General features: G+C 34.7%; 1 protein-coding gene across 1 annotated transcript; it reads right to left on the reverse strand.

Moving 5' to 3' along the window:
- Window positions 1–11,539: 11,539 nt before the first annotated feature.
- LOC149799699 (multicopper oxidase 3-like) lies at window positions 11,540–19,805 on the reverse strand. The gene is made up of 3 exons (XM_089959055.1): window positions 19,785–19,805; window positions 15,451–17,425; window positions 11,540–14,921 (listed from the first exon to the last, which is right to left on the reverse strand). Exons 2-3 carry the CDS (start codon window positions 17,417–17,419, stop codon window positions 14,857–14,859), a joined length of 2,034 nt encoding a protein of 677 aa, XP_089815181.1. The 5' UTR covers window positions 17,420–17,425; window positions 19,785–19,805; the 3' UTR covers window positions 11,540–14,856.
- Between the last annotated feature and the right edge of the window lie 631 nt (window positions 19,806–20,436).

Consider the following 20,436-nt stretch of genomic DNA (forward strand, 5'->3'; position numbering starts at 1 on the left):
TTAAAATCATTACTAATCTAGATAGAGATATATATACGATAAAACATTTGAAAATGTATCCTCACAACAAAAATAGTTTCCTACTCTCTTTGCAATCCAGTACAAGTATTTCTTTCCTTATATTCTGTGTGAGTTCTCTATTGAATCGAATATATAATATCCTTTATCTTAATGAAATACTTGGTAGATAGTCTGATCATATTTAACCATGCCTCAAATTCTAAACGTTCTGATATATCATTTAAACCACCAAGTAGTATAATCAGTATAACATCATCGATCTGATCACAGAAATCACGGTAAATCACTGGAGGCATATACGAAAATAGACTTTCCATCAAGTGGTTTCTGTCGTCTGAGGTTAAGGCACAATTCATCGAAATGTGCAAAATACGGTCATGACTCATTTTGCCACATAGGGGACACAGTCCAGGTCTTGCTTGCATTCCTCCAATACGAATTAATGTCCCATATTCCATTTTTCTGCTTGAGTCAGTGTAAGCTATTTTCCATAGATGATGCATTTTTAATCCTGGATTAATTTTTAAAAATCTACCAAATCCCTCTGATGGATTTCTGATACTCATTTCATGTTTTCTCTCCTCTAATATCTGTATTCTTGTCCCAATTAAGTTTTTCCATGTTATTTTGTCTGGAAATTTTCCAGTGAAAATAAAGTCGTTGAGATAGTCTTCTAAATCATACTTTTTTAGTACAGTATTTACATCATATATAAAAGAGTTGTAGCTATGTTGAGGGTCAAAAATAAAATTTCCAACAGCCCAGAGGAAAACCTTTTTAGCCGTTAAATTTGCTGATGTTCTACACATGCGACCAAGGAATACGAGTTTTTGCTTATCTATGCGAGCTTCCATTGATATCATCCCCAAGCACGATGTCGTAGATCCAGTAGGCGATCTTTGAGGGAAACCTTGTACTCTCCGGGCGAAATATCGTTGTATTTTCTCCATTGATTCAATGCCCTGATATGACATATTAAACCAGAGTTCTGAGCCATACAAAGCAGATGGCAATATAACTCTTTCCCAGACTTTCACAGAGACTATAGGATTCATTCCATTTGCATTTAATCCAGTTGAGTATAGTGAGTTTGTTACACGTTTAGCTTTATCGTAGGAATAGATTATACGATCATTAGTTTTCATTGATTGCGAAAAGGTAACTCCTGCATATTTCACTTTTTTTGCTCTAGGAATATTCTGTGATCCCAGAGTAATTCCATTTGATGAGTACACTTCCTTTCTTTTACTAAATATCATCCAATTACTCTTGTTAGAGTTATATTTCAATTTCCACTTCTGTGCATACTGATAAGCTGTATTCACGAGTATTTGCAATCCATTCAGCGTAGAGCTTAGTAGAGTAGTGTCGTCTGCCAAAAGCATGCCAGGTATGTTCATCTGATTCACTGTTATCCCGCAATTAGTCATTACTAGCTCATTCAATAGGTCATTTATGTACACGAGAAATAAAAAAGCCGACATTACACGCCCTTGACCAACGCCTCTCCGTAATGGAAATGTGTTAGATATACATCCTCTACACGCTACACAGGCACTTGACTGTGTGTAGGAATGGGCGATTATTCTCCATATTTTTGCATTAATTCCTAATATTTTTAGTTTTTTTAATAGTCCACAATGCCACAGTCTATCGAATGCCTTTTCGTTATCCAGAAAAACAGCATATACATTAGAGTTATGATTATTAAAGTACATCAAACATTCTTGAAGAGTAAAAGCAGCGGAGATAGATCCAGCCTCCTTACGAAATCCAAATTGATAAGGATGTGGAAAGCTTATTTTGTCTAAATACTTTTGAATTCTAGTCATCAATATTTTTTCAAACAATTTTCCCAGACAAGATGTCAATGTTATACCACGATAATTCACTGGATCCTTTTTATCTTTACCATTTTGTTTGTATATCGGTATAATCATCCCACATCTATATACATTAGGCAAATACTCATACTGGATCATGTAATTAAAAAGGGCAGTTAAATGTCTGATTAAATATTTTCCACCATACTTTAAGTGTTCATTCGATATGCAATCAATGCCTGGTGATTTTTTTGTTTTTAGAGACTTGATATGCTGCAACACTTCTTCCTCTGTAATATTATTACATTTTATGTTATCAGTCTCTAGTTTGCTTTCTTCGTACATATTCTTCATTTTGTCACAATCATTATGTTCCTCATCTGTTGTACCACTTAATTCAGAAAAATATAGTTTCCATAGATTGACACATTCATCCAAAGTATTAGATTCTACTCCTCGAAATGCAATATTACCAATGTCCGATTTATCTTTTCTATTTTCCCGTATGACTGCATAGAATTCGTCTATTCCCATTTCTGCACTCTTTTCTATCTCTTCAAATATACACTCTTTATATACCTTTTTCTCTTGCCTATGTTTCTTTCTAAACTTTCTTTTCGCGTCCTTGTATCTTCTTTTGATGCTACACTCTGTGCTTCTATTTATTCCTGCTTTGATCCATTCTCCGCGCGCTTTTCTCATATTCTGATGTAAATTTTCAAGCCCACTTTTCTTCCAATATGGTTTCAAGTGCGATTTGAATTCGGACTTTGGAATATATCGGTCTGATGCAGTTATTACACTCTTAGTTATCAATTCATTATACTTCTCTATATCTTCTACCTTTTTACACTCATAGGTGAAATTCAAGAATGCACTAACATCAGATTTATACATGCTCATTTCTAATGGATTTGCCAAGTTCCATTTCATTCTTGGAGATACACATGTCTTTTTATTTTCCTTCAGTATATCTTTTGCAAGTGCCGCTGTAATAGGTAGGTGATCCGATATTGAGAAATCGATTTTGTCATTTACTATGTGTCTTTTTACAGCACCTCTAATTATTTCAGGTATTAATATATAATCAAGTGTGGACGTTCGTGACATGTCTTTTGATCTATACGTGATGTAATGTTCATGTGGTTTTATCACCAGCGTAGCAACTATGTTTCTCTGTTCTATTCTTTTTTTGAGAGCAAGATCTCTTCTTGATGGATTTTTACACACAAGATCTGCATTCATGTCGCCCGTAATTATGCATATATTTTCAGCAGAATACCTATCATACACATCAAAAACATTTTCACAAAATTTGTCATATGCATCATCAGTTCTAGTTGTCGAGGGAAAGTAGGTTGCAATCAAAATTATAGGTTCCAAGTCTCTCACTAAGATTTTCACCGCCATAATATTTGGGAACTCATTTTGTAAGGTGCTTGCTTTGCATAGTGATGATCTATAAAATACGGCAACCCCGCCACTACCTCTATAGCATTGTTGTATCTTTTCAGTAGGTAGCGCAACTACTTTGAAATCATCATGTAATTTATCTAAATACGTTAGATTCTTTGTACAAAGCCAATGTTCAGTGATAACAAATATATCTGTGTCTGGTAACAATTCAATTAGTTTCTGCGTGCTAGACATTATACCACGTACATTCCATGTTGAAATAATGATCATAATTATAATTAAGAAGCAATTACTAGTCATATGGTTATGCTCATTAGGAATATATTTTGTAATTCTCATGCGTTTCATCAAGTAAGTAGCCTTCTCTCCATTTTCTGTTTGTTATCCATTCCCTACATTTTATTCCAGAACTCCAAAATGATTCATTATTCATCATCAGTTCAAAATCTTTATCCAGTACATTTAGTCGAAATGTATATATATTTGATCCATCCCAATGGGGTCGTTCCTTTATGAGGCGGACGAATGTTACTGTCACACCTTCCTCCTTGCACTGAGTTGCAATAGCTGTCCTTACTACATCTATATTTTTTCTCGATTTGACATTTGATAGCAGAATGCGTCTTATTTTGTTTCTTACAACTGGTTCAAACACATCCGGTTCTATATTCCTTTGATTGGGTCTGGTAATAATTGTCTCAATATGTCTATACGATGTATCTTCCTTTTTTTGTCTCTCCTCGTCATTCGGAATCATTCTTTGATCATTTGGTGATTTGTTGTGCCCTATTTGATCTTTATTTATGTTTTCATTTATATTTATGTTAGCTCTATCTTCATATCTTAATTTCTTTTGCTGATTGTAGGTTGATGTACTTGCATTGTGAGATGTTATTTCTGTGCGCTGATTATGATTCACATTTTCCGTTATGTTAGTCCGATCATTCCGTGAAAGTGGCGGGAAATCTTTCAATGTAAACATAGCGGGACCATTGCTAGGCAAATTTGCTGGAAGAGCTCTAGCAGGCTCTTTATGTATTTCTTTTTGTCCATGTACTACATTTTCTTGATCAATAGATGGAGAGATAACATGTCTACTCTCCTTGTATGCTGATAGTTCATGATTTCCATGATTTTCTTTCATTTGCAAGTCTACGTTTCTATCACTTCCTTTGTTAGACTGATTGAATAAAAGTTTGTGTCTTGTACAAATTGTGTCTAACTTTCCCTCAATACAGTTAATCTTTTTCATGATCACATCTAGATGTTGATGTACATGAGAAGATAATTCTTTAATCTCATTTTCCCGGGTTGCCATTGATGACATCTGGAAATACATTCCTCTATTATCATTGATTAGTTTTTCTTCCTTTAATTTCAGTTGTTCTATATGAGAGTTCGCCTCTTTGAGTTTCTTCGTAGTTTCCACTAAGTCTGACTTTAAGTTTAGGATCTCATTTTCTGTCCGTGTGATAATATCACCCAACTGGTTTTCCAATCTGGAGAATTTTTCTTCAAACTTATCATTCATTATCGCTATCTGTGCAAATATTGTGCTCATTCTATCAGCATCTTCATCAGTTCTTTGTAAGGCGCTATCATTGACCGGAGCTTTCGGACTTTGTGATATACAATCACTGCGAATTGAGTTTATACGCTGGGATGATCTTGTTTCAGAATTATGTTTCAATGCCCATTTAGATATACATGCTTTCATGTCACTGTAATTATTTTCTCCTTCAATGAAATGGAATATAATATAAATATCTTCCGATAACTTATCCTCCACAGGAGCACTATTTGTTCGAGGTAAACGTTCTACTAATCGACCATCAGGACAATCATATCTCTTCCTTTTTGCTAGATCAAAGAGAGCTTGCCTAGAATCCCTGAGACCTTTGACATCAAGTGTTGATTTCAATCTTTTTTTGAAGGCACTTCTATTAAGAGTTCCAAATTTGGTTTTGATTTGCATGTATATGCCTTCATTAATTTCGTCTACATCTGAATCTTGTTCTGCTTGCGATGTCTGTGAGACAAATAGAGCATCATCATTGGTATCATCTTTGGTATCAGCATCAGTGACATTTTCAATGTTTCTCAGATTTCCCTTCGGTTTCCCCATATCATCCATCTCTGATAAGTTTAAATCCGGCCTTGAATTGGTGTTGTCCTCATTTTCATTATCTAACATGTCTTGAGCAACATCAAAACTATTTTGAGACTTTCTCTCAATGTCTACATCATCTATAATATCCTGCTGAGAGAGCATTTTTGTTCTTTTCTAATGAAAATCTCCCAAAACATTCAAGTATTTATTTATTTATTTATTTTGTTTTTTTTTTTTTATTGTTGGTAGTACATTTTCATTTCAGCTATATTGTCAACTTTTATCTAACTTTCTCATGCAATATAGACAAATGTTAAAGAAAAGTTTAGTTGTACACTGACAGATTTTATGAATTCTAATACAAGTTAGATCCGATGACCTGGCAAATCGTATGAACAATTGCATGCGAACTGAGAATGGTTTCGTCATGACATGATAGGGCATCAATGATACAATGTATTGTCCAATATGTAGGGATTCTTCATTTCTTGCGAAATTACAACGAATAAAGTCCTAATTTAGAAATAGTGATAATTATAGCTATAATCTAATACATTTTCATTACAGCAGCATATTTGAGCCCGAGCATATATTAATCAGCTAGAACTACCTTGCAGCTTAGTATTTCAGAATGTTTCTAACCTAGTCGAGAAATAGATATTGCAGCGCATTCTTCATGCATGCATGGTATGCAGGAATAATTTCGTTCACACGAAACGTGCACAGTGTATTGCCTTTGTATTACGACTTTATGGTCACAAGCTAAGTAACATAAATAAGCAAAACCATTAAGTTTTGTAAAACTTACACAATTTAGTTATCAACGTTATAAATGAAAATGTGAGAGGAACTTACAGTATTATGAAGTGAATCCAAAATGATCTTGAAAATCTTCTATTAAAAGTCCAAAGGATTGAAAAGTTCCGTATATGCTTTAGAACCGGAAATATACTGGTCTGCCAAGAATGGTGACGTTGTTGAAATGGCGTTGTCAGGAAGTCCTTTGAATAATTCACAATAGTTGCAGAAATATATTATAGTCCAATAAGCATTTTCTTTTTCCTCGGAACAGTTCAAACAAATGATTTCCCTCTCAACATAACGACAACATAAAACACATCTGCAGACTTGAGGTTACAACAGGAACACAAGAAATAAGAATGACTCCAAAATAGGAATGAATCCCACTGCTCAGTTCTCTCCTTATATACACCTTCAAGACTCCATTACGACTATATGTCGTGTGTATTAAGGTCTCACTGGACAGTTTATCTGATGAATTTTCATCCGACAATAACCTATTGCAGAAACATGAGCATATTTTTACACTGAAGATACAAATAAAAACAAGCTAATGATTTTTGTTGAAAGCATGCATGTGAGATTTTGACTGCAGCAATCAGGTTAATTCCTTATACAACTGGTGGCTTTTATACTGAACCAACACTGCCACCAACCCATCGTTCCCTCTTTTTTACATTCATTTTTAACAGCAAAGAGCTGTTCTGAATATTTTCCGGTGACAAGGCAGCTCAAAGAATCAGTGTGTGCTTTATGTATGAATAAAGTTCACTAGTACTATAACAAATTAGCATAGTTACTCATTTGATCTCCAGTGCTAGTCAAACTGAGACAGGCAGTCACCAAACAAGCCAACCCATTTTCAAGTCTAACTCAAAGTAAATCTAAACCACATAACAGATTTAACCTTATGTGTGAACTTATAAATGCTAGTCTTATCATAATTAGGTTCATGCATTCTATCTTAAAAATTGTGGAGGTGTCAAAATACGAAACTATCCAGTGAGACCTTAAGGGTGATGGCTTTTTATTTTTCCCAGTGTAAACAGGAAGTGGTGGTCGAAGGCAAATGAACATTTCAACATATATGAGAATCTATCTATGGACTTATTGAAAAATGTAGGTCTCCCATACCGGTAACTTGACATAGATTATGTATTCTCATCAAAATACTTTTCTCATTTATGTCTGCTTTTTCTTGTAGTGTAGACAAGAAGATGTCTTGGCCGAACCTGATGGCGCCCACAGCATTGATTGCGTTTGGAAACTGTCCGTCATCTCCTACATCTTCTGGCGAGATTGCTATTATCGTTTAGTAACTCTTCTGTGCGGGGTGTGCATGGGGGCTCAGTGGGGATGTATCTTCGCCAGCACTGCCCTTTGTCATGTCTGGTTCTACACGCCCTTGTACAAAGGTCTGGCACTCAACTGTGGCTACCTGAAGAAATTGTACCTGTTGTGTCTTGACTGCTGTTGTAAACCATGGTTCGAGATGTGCGCGTTGATTTTCAGTCCTTTCTCTAAAGGGCGATGAGTTATCAAATCAGAAAATGTTCATAACAATGAGATTAGCGGATGTTATTGACCCTACTTATCTAATCGGCAATGATAATCATGCGCTAATCAGACAGCTGTGTTACAAATGAACCGGTATGTCACAAGTGTAACAAATCTAAGTCTGTACATATATGTTGTTTGTTTTTTTCTGTTGGCTGCTATTTTCTCTCTTTTATATTTATTTTTTTATCACATTTTGGACTTTAATAAAATTGTATGATATACATTTCAGAAATTTGTATTTAAGTTGCCTTAAACGCTTATTTCGTTTTTCGCACCGCTTGCGCATAAGCAGATTTTTAGCACAGAGAATAAAACTCGTGTGATGAGTAAGTACGTCATTACCTGATATGGATCGTATGACAATAGCAGATTTAAAAAAAATATATTTTCTATTTCCTATTTTGGTGCCTAAACATGTGAATATTATCGGATATTGAGATCTCTTTGTACAAAGTGTTATGTATGTATGTATGTATGTATGTATGTATGTATGTATGTATGTATGTATGTATGTATGTATGCATGCATGCATGCATGCATGTATGTATATATGTATGTATGGATGTGTGTGTGTACGTACGTACGTACGTACATACGTATGTATGTATGTATGTATGTATGTATGTTCGAGTCCAAGGCTCGGCTAGCGTGGGTACGTGGAAAAGAATGCCAGTAGCTTCTCGTGGGTCGGTGGTTCTTTCCTGGGTTTTCCGGGGTTCTTCCTCCATCAGTTATACTGGCCGCCATGTATAGCCTATCTTGTGCTGAAAAATGGCGTTAAACCATAGAACAACAACAACAACATGTATGTATGTATGTATGTGGTTAAGCGGCAAGCCATCACTGTCTTGGCTTTTCAGTGCAAACTTAAACGTAAAGTTAAAAGTCTATCTTGATAGTATTGTTTAAAAATCTGTTATGGAAGATATAGAATTTATGTGGCAATTTTTCAAACAGTGTACAATATTTGTCGAATGGTACAGCTAATTCCATAGACACACAATCTAGTGTATTTTCCTGCACCTCAATGATATCTTGACAGGGATATGTCATAAACGATCCGTAAAGCAAAGTGATTTAAAGCAAGGGATATAACTCCAAATAACTCTGAGTATGAAACCGAATATAAGTTCTGCCAAAAATTACTACTCAGAATTTTTGCCTCGCCCGAGTCCCTATTTCGCCACTTCATTTTTGTCAAGACTTTTTCATTCTTTAATTCCCACAATTATCATCCATGCCATACACCAAGCAAACAGTGAAAAAATAGTGTAGATTAAATAACAGTGAACGAACAGTGCAGATTAAATCATCGTTTCCCTCGATTTCTAGGTACTACAATCTAAACTGTTTATGTGCAACGGAAGTTTGGTTCAGCGCAGATTGCATACTGTGAAAGGGATGAGTATTCGTCCAAAAGAACCTTAAAAGGCGAGTTTTGTCGAGCTCAAAGAGTCTCCGTCGGGATCAAAGAGAAATTTTAGCACAAAAGAAATAGTTGAGTCGGCCGGGACGAAGATTACAGCAGGGATGGCGGGGTCGGCTTCTGGGATGGGTAAAATAGAAGGCATGGCCTATCACACGACAAGGAGCTTTAATTGACGGGTTTTAGGCCTCTAAAGTGGTTATGTGGTATGGAGAAATAAAACTTGTTAGGACGAGTATTAATATTTGTCTGTACCACGGGCCATATCGGCCCAAATAAATGACAATATATATATAAAAGCTGGGAAAAATGAATTTCAAAAACTAGATCTTGCTTTAAAGTTAAAAAATAGCTATGTAAAAAAGAGCTATGAAAATCATAGCAACTTTTCTGACAATGTTTGCTTCGTGGTAGATTTTACGATACGTACGAAATAGTAATCCAGTCACTTGATTTTAGTTACCTATGAGAGATCCTCTGTATATCGTTGATATATTATTTTTCCATCCAGTCTTCTCTAGTTCTAAACCAACCAAAAATCACTTATGTTACGACTCGATGGTTTTCAACTAAGTAACACACAATAGCGAAAACCAACAAGCTTTGTAAAATTCAACAAATAGTTTATTTCCCAAGGTGAAAATTTATAGCATTATGAATTAAATCCCTAATAGTCAAGACGTTCTATGACCAGTCCTAATTAATAATTTTATAATTATATTCCAGTGATGTTCCATAAAAGCTTCAGCTCTGAAGGTGTTGATGTGACTGTGATGGTCATTGACGGGAAGATGTGTCAACAGTCATTTGATGAATCACAATAATCCAAGATATCCTTGTCTGAAATCATTATAATTAAAAGTTAATTTTTGGTCCAAGAATAAATAAGTAAATAAATAAATAAATAAATAAATATATATATATATATATATATATATATATATATATATATATATATATATATATATATATATATATATATATGCCACATACATTAAAAATAAGATGGCATTTAAAGGGTTGGTATAAAGCAATTTGATATGGCAATACTATTGGTGTATCAAATCGTGATCCGCCCATGGCGCAATAATACGTATATATAAACATTCTAGCGACCGTGTACAGTTGATTCTAGATCAATGATGAATTTGCACATATTAATCATTAGTAGCGTATGAAAATAACGATAAAAGGTATTAATAATCCTCGTTTTCTAAATGAATTTAATATGGTACACATTTTCATCACAATCCTTTCTGATTTCTGTTCCCTCTCATGCATAACGGACAAACTACGCATAAATGTGGACTGAGAGAGAAAAGGAATTTGGGCTGAATTAAAACCTTGAAATAGAAATTACACCAAGTAACCTACAAGGATATGTTTCGTCGTAACGATACGTATGCACTGTCCTTGGGACTTATCTACAGTGTTTATCAATGATACGAAGTTGCAAGCTATGTCAACATTATACAGTAAATTCCTTGGTTACGTGATACACAAGCTGTGATGTACTTAATGTTTTGTTTTTGTTGTTGTTTCTTAAACATACTATAATGTCCTAAAAATCGATTATTATTAATTAAATATGAAAATGTCCAAAGGCCTCTCCCCCCTCTCTGTCTGGACCATCATAACAAGATACGGGCTAAACTCTAGGAAATGACGAACGTAGAGGATTTTCGTTTGTCATCCCACGATATCTCTGAACTTATGAATGATGCTAAAAGTTAAGTCAAACCGACCAAAGGATGAGAGAGAGAGAGAGAGAGAGAGAGAGAGAGAGAGAGAGTTTATAGTTGGTGGTACTGTTACTAAAGCAGAATAATGACTTAGATCAACTGTAAATATATTAAAATATTTTAATTACCTCTTGTGATTGTGAATAGCCACAAAAGGCATAGAACTACATTTTGCAGTGGACACACTCGGGGATGTGAGGAGTTCATACACTCGTTCAATACACAGCTGTCTGTAGTATAAACCTTAACTCAGTTCAAAAGGCAAATATATGTATTTGTATATAAATAAAATATATGTACAGTATGTACACTGTATCAATGATATACCACTCGTTGTATAATTTTTTCATTAAAAGGAAACTCGGCTAACCTCGTTTCTTTTTAATGAAAAATTTATACATCTCGTGGTATATCATTAATACAGCGTACATACTATATATATATATATATATATATATATATATATATATATATATATATGCCGCAATTAAATGCGTAATTTATATCCTAACTACCTTGATTACTTGTTTTTCTTACTGTCGTCGATATTTACAACGTTTAATTGCTAAAGTGAATTGTTCTACCCCTAAGTTTGTGTAAGTATTTGTGAGGACGAATTGACTGACACTTCTATAATTAATTAAAATAAACCATTTTAATCCATATTATCTTATAAACTTTACAAATAGAAAAATGTTATAGCTACAACATTACAGAGGCTGTCTACGAAATACATCCATGTTTCACAACTATTACGTCGATATGGATCGTGTAGTCTCGATGTTTCTTGATGTAAAGAGGTAAGGTCTAAATGGCGTGGTTATGTCATAATGAAATGTCGACCTCTTTGTTGACTATCTGATAAGAAGACATGTTTAAACTTGCCTAAATGACTAAGTAATGAGTGACAAAATAGCACAGAGTTATCACGTTTGTATACTGAGTTAATTCTTGAAAGACAGAACTTATTTTTCAACGCGCCATTTCTCGAATATTGATCTGATTTTCTTTCTTGGATTAAGATTCTGTTAAAAATATGAAATTATTCAATTTAAGAAGAAATGCACACATTTGGCTTCGATGGATCACTTGATATACAAACATTTAATATACTGAAATTATATTCACGATACACTAAATCTGATTTATAACGACATTAATAAACTGCTTGACGGAAATGTTTACAGACCGATTTTGGTTGGATTCCCAGTCATTAAAACATAGCAATGCACACGAAAACACGTGCTAAGTTAAGCAGATGCATGGTTTTACGACAAGCTTGCTGTAACATTTTTAAGTTAATATTATTCATGGCGTTAGGTGCAATAACATTTTCAAGTATTACTGATCTTCGCATACAATTATCACTAGTCATTTACTTTTTCATGGAAATGATGAAGTAAAAGTAATGATATATTGTGATTAAAAACTGAAGAAATCAATTTTTATAAGAATTAAAAAAATTAAAATACATACTATTCTCAATATAAATTAGAAATATTTTAAAATTAATTTTGTTTGGAAATTATTTTAATATTTTGATATTTATCTTAATAAGTAAAACGTTTAATTTTCAGCACAAATTTATTGCACCCAGTATATTACCACATGGCATATCTCAACAGGAATTATAGAGAGTGTCTATTTTGTTTGTTTTCTCATTGAAGTCTATGTCTTATTCCGGCTAAAATCTATTCATGAGCTTACACGAAGAAAGTTGTCTCGGTGACACATACATTTGTTCATTAACTTCTATTCAACCAAATATATACTTCTCCACTCGTGGAAAACTTTCCAGAAAAAACCTACTTGGAATATACACCTATCCTCTCCGTCGTTAAGCTAAACGTACGCGTATACCGACCGTACAATGTAAAGAAAATTGTTTTTTTTTTTTTACAATACAATTTGACAAAGCATTTATTTAGGTTTTGCAGGAAACAAACACATTTCAAACAGGCAATTTACTCTAAATGTGTTGAAGGTTGTAAAGGCTTGTGAGAGATGGAAAACTGAAATAAACCCCGAAAACTCCAGACAGAAAAATGTTGCCTTTACATCGCTTAAGAATCAATTTTTGTATTGCATGACAATAGGCAAATCATGGTCTTATTATTTAATTCAGTCCATCCCACCCCCACCCCACCCCGAAAAAAACAAACCAAAACAAAACAACAACAACAACATTTTATCAGTATGATCCAGATAAAAAGTCCAGCATTTCCTTAAAAAGTTAGTTAAGGGTGGGGTTGAGAACTCCATCAAGGCCATGACTAACTAGATCATGTAACCTTAGAAGAACCTTGTATACTTCATACTGGGTGACTGACAACTCAACAGGGTATAGCAAAATGACTTACAACCTAATTTGTGATCAGTTTAGTAAAAGTGATTTTAATTATGTTTACATAACTTAATGTGTGATTTTTATCAGCGGAGATAATCTCCACGTCAAAAGAAGACTAGAATTTAATTAAGCTGCTGTTTCCTTAGTCTTTCGTGAAGACCTTTTGTTTTTCAGCCCAAGGGAGGTAACTGCTGCAGCCAACACGTAATTCTATACAATCGTCTACATATTAAACACCGCCATCTAAGAGATTCATGTATGGTATTTGGTCAATATTATATAAGTTTTATGATGTAATAATGAAAGTTTACCGTGGTGCATGAACTATGATGATCGACTCAGGGTATGGGGTACAAGCCAGTCACAAGATTCTGTACAACCCGGTAAAGTAGCAAGAAACTAATATTTGATGGAAATATGTGTATCGTTTTTGCCTTTTTGTTTTCAATGGTCGAAAATCAAGGACCCGCAGTCACTAATATTCTTAAGTTTGAACTCGAACTCGAAAAGAAATGTATTTCGATATTCGACATACTCTGAATAAAATCAGAGTAACCAGATGTTAAGACTTATATGGAATGTTCTTCTACCTATATACTATTAAAATGTTAACACTTTAAATGTATACATATTTCTCTCAACGCGCCATGCCATACCGTTATGGAGAATTTGACTATGACGTCACCACTGACATTCAGGCAATCAAAATATTCGAGTTAACTCATTGGAATAGGCGGTCCAAAAATTCGATTAGCTTGTAAAAAAAAATTGTTATAGAGGTTTACAATAATTTCATATATTCATTTGTCGAGGATTCTTGATAATACAATTTGATAATTTTAAGATAAAATAAAGGACAAAATCCAAGTAAACCAAATATTGTCATCTACCGGAAACAGGAATCTAGCCAGATGTGGCCCATATGTCAGAATTATCAGGTATTCATTGCATGTCAGGAGACATTAAAACTGCATTGTTTGCCAAACTTTCCTGAATAAACTTTCTTAAACCTGCATTGACAGTCGTGTAGCTTTGTAGATAACCACTGACAATTTCCAATACTATCAGCCTGGGAAGAAGAGACAAGATTGCAGAGTAATGTAAATGTCTAAGAGCCATCGATATGAAATGCATGGAAGGGCTTTGTTTTGTAGAATAAATGCAGTCTAATATTTTATCTGGCTTTCGTAGTGATTATCGCGCCTTTAAATTTTTGTCGTGTTTTGGTTAAAAGTGCTAAAATTGTCATTTCAAACAAAAGATGCTGGATAGACACTGGTTTTATTCTAGTTTTTCTTGTTAAGGACCGTATTCCATGGCAGAAAGGTAAAAAAAAACCCAGGTTATTTTTAGTTGTGTAAGTGTGATAGTAGTTGACCCATTTAATATTTGTTTCGAAAATATACATGCAGAGTTATTTCACACTTTACAGATAGATACAGGACAATACGTCACACTTACTTAAACAAAGACATTGATGCAATGTTGAATGAAATAACAAAGGAAATAAAGTTGTAACTGCGTCGAATATGTTCCAGTTTGGCTAAAGGCAGGATTCTTGGGTGCTAGGCGAAACACTTGTAGGTGGATTTCCTCTGACAATAACAGACTCAAATATCAACTATTATAAGGACCGCCAATGCGGATAATACTCCAAGTACGATAGTGGCGCTGTCTGAAAAATAAGATACCAGTAGATACAATATTCAACTTATTTTGAAGACAGGTATAATTCTATGAATTCTACAATAATTGACTTGCATTAGTGTTGACATAGTCAAAGATGACAAGAACAGCCTCAGTGAGATTTTGAAATTAGAAATTTAGAGATATGTCAATATAGCGTATAATTAAAGATTTGCAATGATTTTATTATTAAATAAAAAGGAAACTTCAAAGATGGGTACGCCATGTCGTAGAAACTTTCAAACATTTGTTCATTTGTAACCGAAACATTGACTATATTAGTTTTAGTAAAAAAAAAAAGATTCGCTACCTCAATAAATACAAGAATCAGGAATAAAATGACGTAGAGTATTATATATAATTTTACTATATTTCTTGCAGAAATAATTTTATTTTAAGTCAGTGGGATGCTTTCCATAACGGATGAAAAAATGACGGTAGACGAAGAAAATGCCTTGGGTAGAAATAATAAAATTATTTTGTCATTTTCATTAGACATTCATGAAGATTATGCTTACTCAAGGAGCAGTCATCAGTGGTAGTCTTATCCGTCTTGGAACGGTAGTCAGACGGGTAGTTCCAGCACTTAGGAAACCCCAATGGAGGTTTAGGAACATTACTGAAGGACTCATTGACTAGCATCTGCATACCATCTACATTATGAAGATCTACATGACAGTGATAATTCCAGAGCCCCGGATTGTCAGCCTTTAGCCGTATCACCACGTAAGCTCCAGTCGGTACGATTATTGTGTCCTTCCGTGGTGGCCGCTTCAATTCAAGTCCAGGTACATTTCCTCCCAGCCATGTTTTGTTTGCCCATGTGGCATTATTGCAGAAGCTCAAACTGCGGTTTTGATTTCCTCTGCAATCTATATTTAACTCGTCTTCCATAAATCTAGCTGTAGTTACGTTGTATCGCCCATAACCCATTTTTACAACATAAAATGAGTGTCCATGCAAATGTATAGGATGCGACCAGCCTTTTCCCCTACCCATATTTAACAGAACCATTTGTACAATGTCACCGTAGTCAACACTTATGGAATGTGTACACCTGCAAACCTTTTCCTCACCGCAGTCAGGCCTGTCACAAGAAGAGTACAGCTCCTGAGGCTGAGTCATTGCTGACACAGACGGTTGTTCAAATGCAAGACCATTTATCGATGCAGGAGTCCATGTTGTTCCTGGAAAAGCAAAGTTCAGGAAGAATTCTTTAAACTTTCCAGGTTCAATGTTGGGAGCGGGATCTGTATTATCTTTGGCTCTCAGCTGGTCAAATGTAATGCAGTTGGTGTGGTCTGACGCTGGGAAATATAAGAATGGACAATTTAAAACAATGCACGGATCATTCTGTGTACATGATCGTTTAGATGTACTTGGATCTTTGATGGGAGCTCCATTATACTGCAGTATGGCTTCCGCTGTATGATTTTTTCCAGCCTCAAGAGTTATAGCGCGGATCCAGTAATTTGATACCGGTTTGTCTGCACGTAAAATGAAATCGAATCTCTCGCCAGGAAAAATAATGAAAGATTCAACCTCCACATTCTCTAATTCAAATCCATCAGACGCAATGATGGTTAAGTTGTGTTCATCAATCGATATTCGGAACGGGTACAGGGCTCCTGCGCCTATTACTCTAAACCTGTAAGCTTGTCCTTGTTGTACCTCAAACACCTCTAAGGGTGCTCCGTTATTTTTGCTAGTACTGGCGTCATAGTAACGACCCCGTCCGTTAATTAAACCTGACTGCATCATAAACATACTGAAAGAAGTTCCATCGATGGACGTAGAAGAATTTACTCTTTTTCTTTGCTCAAATACTCCGTATAGCATTTTCATATAATCGATGTCTGTGTCCCAGTCATGGTTCCAGTCCTGTAGAGTCATTATGTGCTCTGGCATGGGATTGTTCTCTCCTTTGTCATGAATAATAAAAGCTCCGAATGCACCCATGGTGAGTTGACTGGCCATGTGCGAATGGTACCAAAATGTTCCTTTTGGTTCGGCAATAAAAGTGTAGGTAAATGTTTGACCGGGGAGTATTGGGCACTGTGTCACGAATGGAACCCCATCCATCCACGGTGTCCCTCTCTGATGTAGACCATGCCAATGAATGGTTACAGATTCACTCTTGAGTTTATTTTTGACATGCACAATTACTTGTTGGCCCACATAGACTTTGATTGGAGGCCCTGGCATAGTATTATTGAATACAGTTACTAATCGAGGCTGCTCCCAACCGTCTGCTGTTATGACCTCATTAATGTCAACCGGGATTGCACTGGAAGTATTTATGACATCATATTTGTAGATATGCCCATTGTAAGGAAACACGAGATCCTTGTCCCTCATCATGGTCAGATGGTGGTCTATTTCAAGGTAGAATTCGCATGAGTTGTCTGTCTCCGAGCAATTTGTTCCACAACTTGTTCTTGTGAAGACCATACTAACCACTAGGAATGCAATATACGCCAGCTTCATTACTACCTAAAAATTAATGTAAGAGGCGTAGGGTTAGTATAACTATCACTGATGAAACAATTAATGACATCTAGTAGGTACCAACAACAATTTCAGGATTCAGTATGGCCAAGCCCCCGCATTTAAGACAGATATAAAGTTAAGAACAATACTTTTATCTGTGATCTGTATTAGAATTGTGCTGATGCATATGTACGTCGCATTGCCCACCCTCACCGACCCTATATCCCTTTCTTCCAAATACACATCATGAAAACAAAATGTTAAAAAATTGCTGATATAGGCATTCGCGCGTAGCAGTCACATCCGGTGTAATCAGTATATTAAGATACATAGACTTTATTGTTGCGAGATACAAAAAGTGAGCAACAAATACTATCAAATACAGAGGGAACGTTTTATCCTTAGATCCTATAGGACAATGCGTGACAAAATGCAGATAATTTATATTGTGGGGAAACATTTTTATACAGGTTAGATCATTTTTAAAGTTCACTCGATATACCATGATTTCTATCGCAGGAATCGTGAGTGGCTGTATAATTGGACTAGTAGATGACTATTTCCACGCATTTCTATTTAAAAGATGGCGGAAGGTATTGATATTTGGCTTATGAATTTTAACAGTTCAGAGTTGTAGGTTGCTTCTCGTACTAAATAATTATTCCGCTGAGTGGCAAATCCACTGCAGCTGTGTTTCAAGCACCGAGTAAAAGTTTTCTTTTTTGTCATTATTAATAGTCATTCTATTCTGACTTTGCTCATGGGCATTTCAAAGATATAGAAAATATCAGGAATTACAAAAGTTGATTTTTAATCATTGTAGTGAAGGTAACAGTTCTTTTTGTCAAAATCGACAGCAAGGAATACGATGATCTTACTATATCTTTCTATTTTGGAGGATAAATGTATACAAGCGAGAAGTAAAGTTTTGAATTTCAAGCTTCATCTACTTTTAATATGCTTCGCTCTATCCTACCGCCCACTCTTTGTTTCAGCTATTACACATTTCCTGTTTGCTGCTCTAAATGTCTTTTTTCCCTTTAAATTACCCACCCTCCTCTTACAAAGATATTGTTTAACTCATCAAAATCTTGACTTTCGGTGTTGCCAAATGTTCTTCATAAATGCATTTTTACGACTATGGATCATAATGCCTATGCAATTAAATTCTTCATTATCGAGTTCCTTTTTGAGATATTGCATAATTCACCCAATTATCATTAGTCAGAGGCTGATTTCTATTTGAGTTTTAACATTTTGTTATATATTAGCTCTTTCTTATGAACTGTCGACATAAACCTTATTACAAACATTGTTAAAGTTGCACAAAGCACGCTACAAGACAGAGGAATTATTAATTCTGTAGCATCCGGTAATTCTTTAACGTGCAAAGGCAACACCTATCATGCAGAAAACAATCACCATGGTTTAGCTAGTGAACGAGTAGACTTATGAAAAGAAGTGACAGCAGATCTAAAATGATAAAATACCATCTAAAATAAAGGAACATTGCACGAATAGTAAGGCGTCCAGTAAACATTTTTGCCATAACTGTCACTTCCCTCTTCTGACGGTTACAATGGTTCTGACAGTATGATACCTAGGTATCGATCATTGCACGTGGAGCTAATGCCAACTTCAATGATAAAAGGCCAACAATGTATCTTATATAATTGTATGTCGTGTAATCACCTTTTAATGCTGCAAGCAGTTCATTCAGTTCATCGATGCCAATAAATTTACCCATCGGATATGTTATCGTTTGGATGCCAACATATTTAGCTGATCTTTGATAAATATCTCAACTGTCTCATGCTGTATTTTATGTCCAGTTTTTGTACATTATATCAGTGAAAACTTATTTCCAGATATCCATTTACCTGTTCCATTTGCTGTACAAATGGTTAGTTTTTTTTTTCTTTATTTGTTGTGAAATAGAGCTACTCTTACTTTTATCTTCGGTGAAATCCATTTTTTTAAGATTGCTTCTTAAAGTGGAAAATGGGGGTGAATGATTTGGATCAGAGATTTGAAAAGCGTGCTTTTGATGGCGACATTTAGAAAGAACAAATTATATATGGCATAGGTGAAGATTATTTTGTTGATTATTTGTCTGATGAGATATTCGAATCTCCTCAACAAATATCGGCAACTTTAGTTGAAGAGAACAAAGAAGCTGTAAAACACAATTTTAACAGAGATGATAAACAATCAATTAGTTAACGCTCATTAAAATTAATGGAAATATGTTGTTTTCATCATGTAGTAGACGAATGACCACTACAAAGTTTAACTGAGGGTAGTCTAAATAAGAATTATAAGTCTCACTCTGGACTCGAAAATAACGGTGAATATGTCTTACCCAAGTCGTTCGAATGGACAAAAGTAGAAAAAATGGATGCCAGCAAATGATAAACCTTCAGGCTTCCAGTAGTTTTTATAACCTACTGATGAAATAGAGCATGATGTAAACAGTGAATGCAAATGAACAAACAAACAAGCTAGTAAAACAACAAAAACTTTACTGGATTATTAACAGAAAAGAACTGAAAGTGGAGATACCCCATTTCGAGTACAAATATTATTTGCCATGCCTAGTTTTTGAGCGTGCTGCCACATTTTAGGAGATGAAAATAGGGAATATAATTTAGGACGTTTAAACATATGTCAAACAAATAGAGCACATACATTAAAACATATGTCAAACAAATAGAGCACATACATTAAAACATATGTCAAACATATAGAGCACATACATTTAAACATGTCAAACAAATAGAGCACATACATTTAAACATATGTCAAACAAATTTAAACATATGTCAAACAAATAGAGCACATACATTAAAACATATGTCAAACAAATGGAGCACATACATTAAAACATTGACAAAGAAACAGACGAAAACGAAAGAACCGTTGCAAATTGTTGAATGTAAAACGAAAGGTCATTATCTTACCACTATTACTGATGGTATGCTTATTTTCTTTTCCATATTTTCTCTATACATAAG

This window comes from Sinohyriopsis cumingii, chromosome 5, assembly GCF_028554795.1.
Source record: "Sinohyriopsis cumingii isolate HCF-2022 chromosome 5, ASM2855479v2, whole genome shotgun sequence".
NCBI lineage: Eukaryota > Metazoa > Mollusca > Bivalvia > Unionida > Unionidae > Sinohyriopsis > Sinohyriopsis cumingii.

What these genes read in the sequence shown, in the direction of transcription:
- LOC149799699 (XM_089959055.1), bottom strand. Translation starts at nt 17,419, where the DNA reads ATGAAGCTGGCGTATATTGCATTCCTAGTGGTTAGTATGGTCTTCACA. An exon ending in CACTGATGACTGCTCCTTGA is followed by an intron (nt 14,922 to 15,450) that starts GTAAGCATAATC and finishes CTTATTTTTCAG; the next exon opens with ACAGCGCCACTATCGTACTT.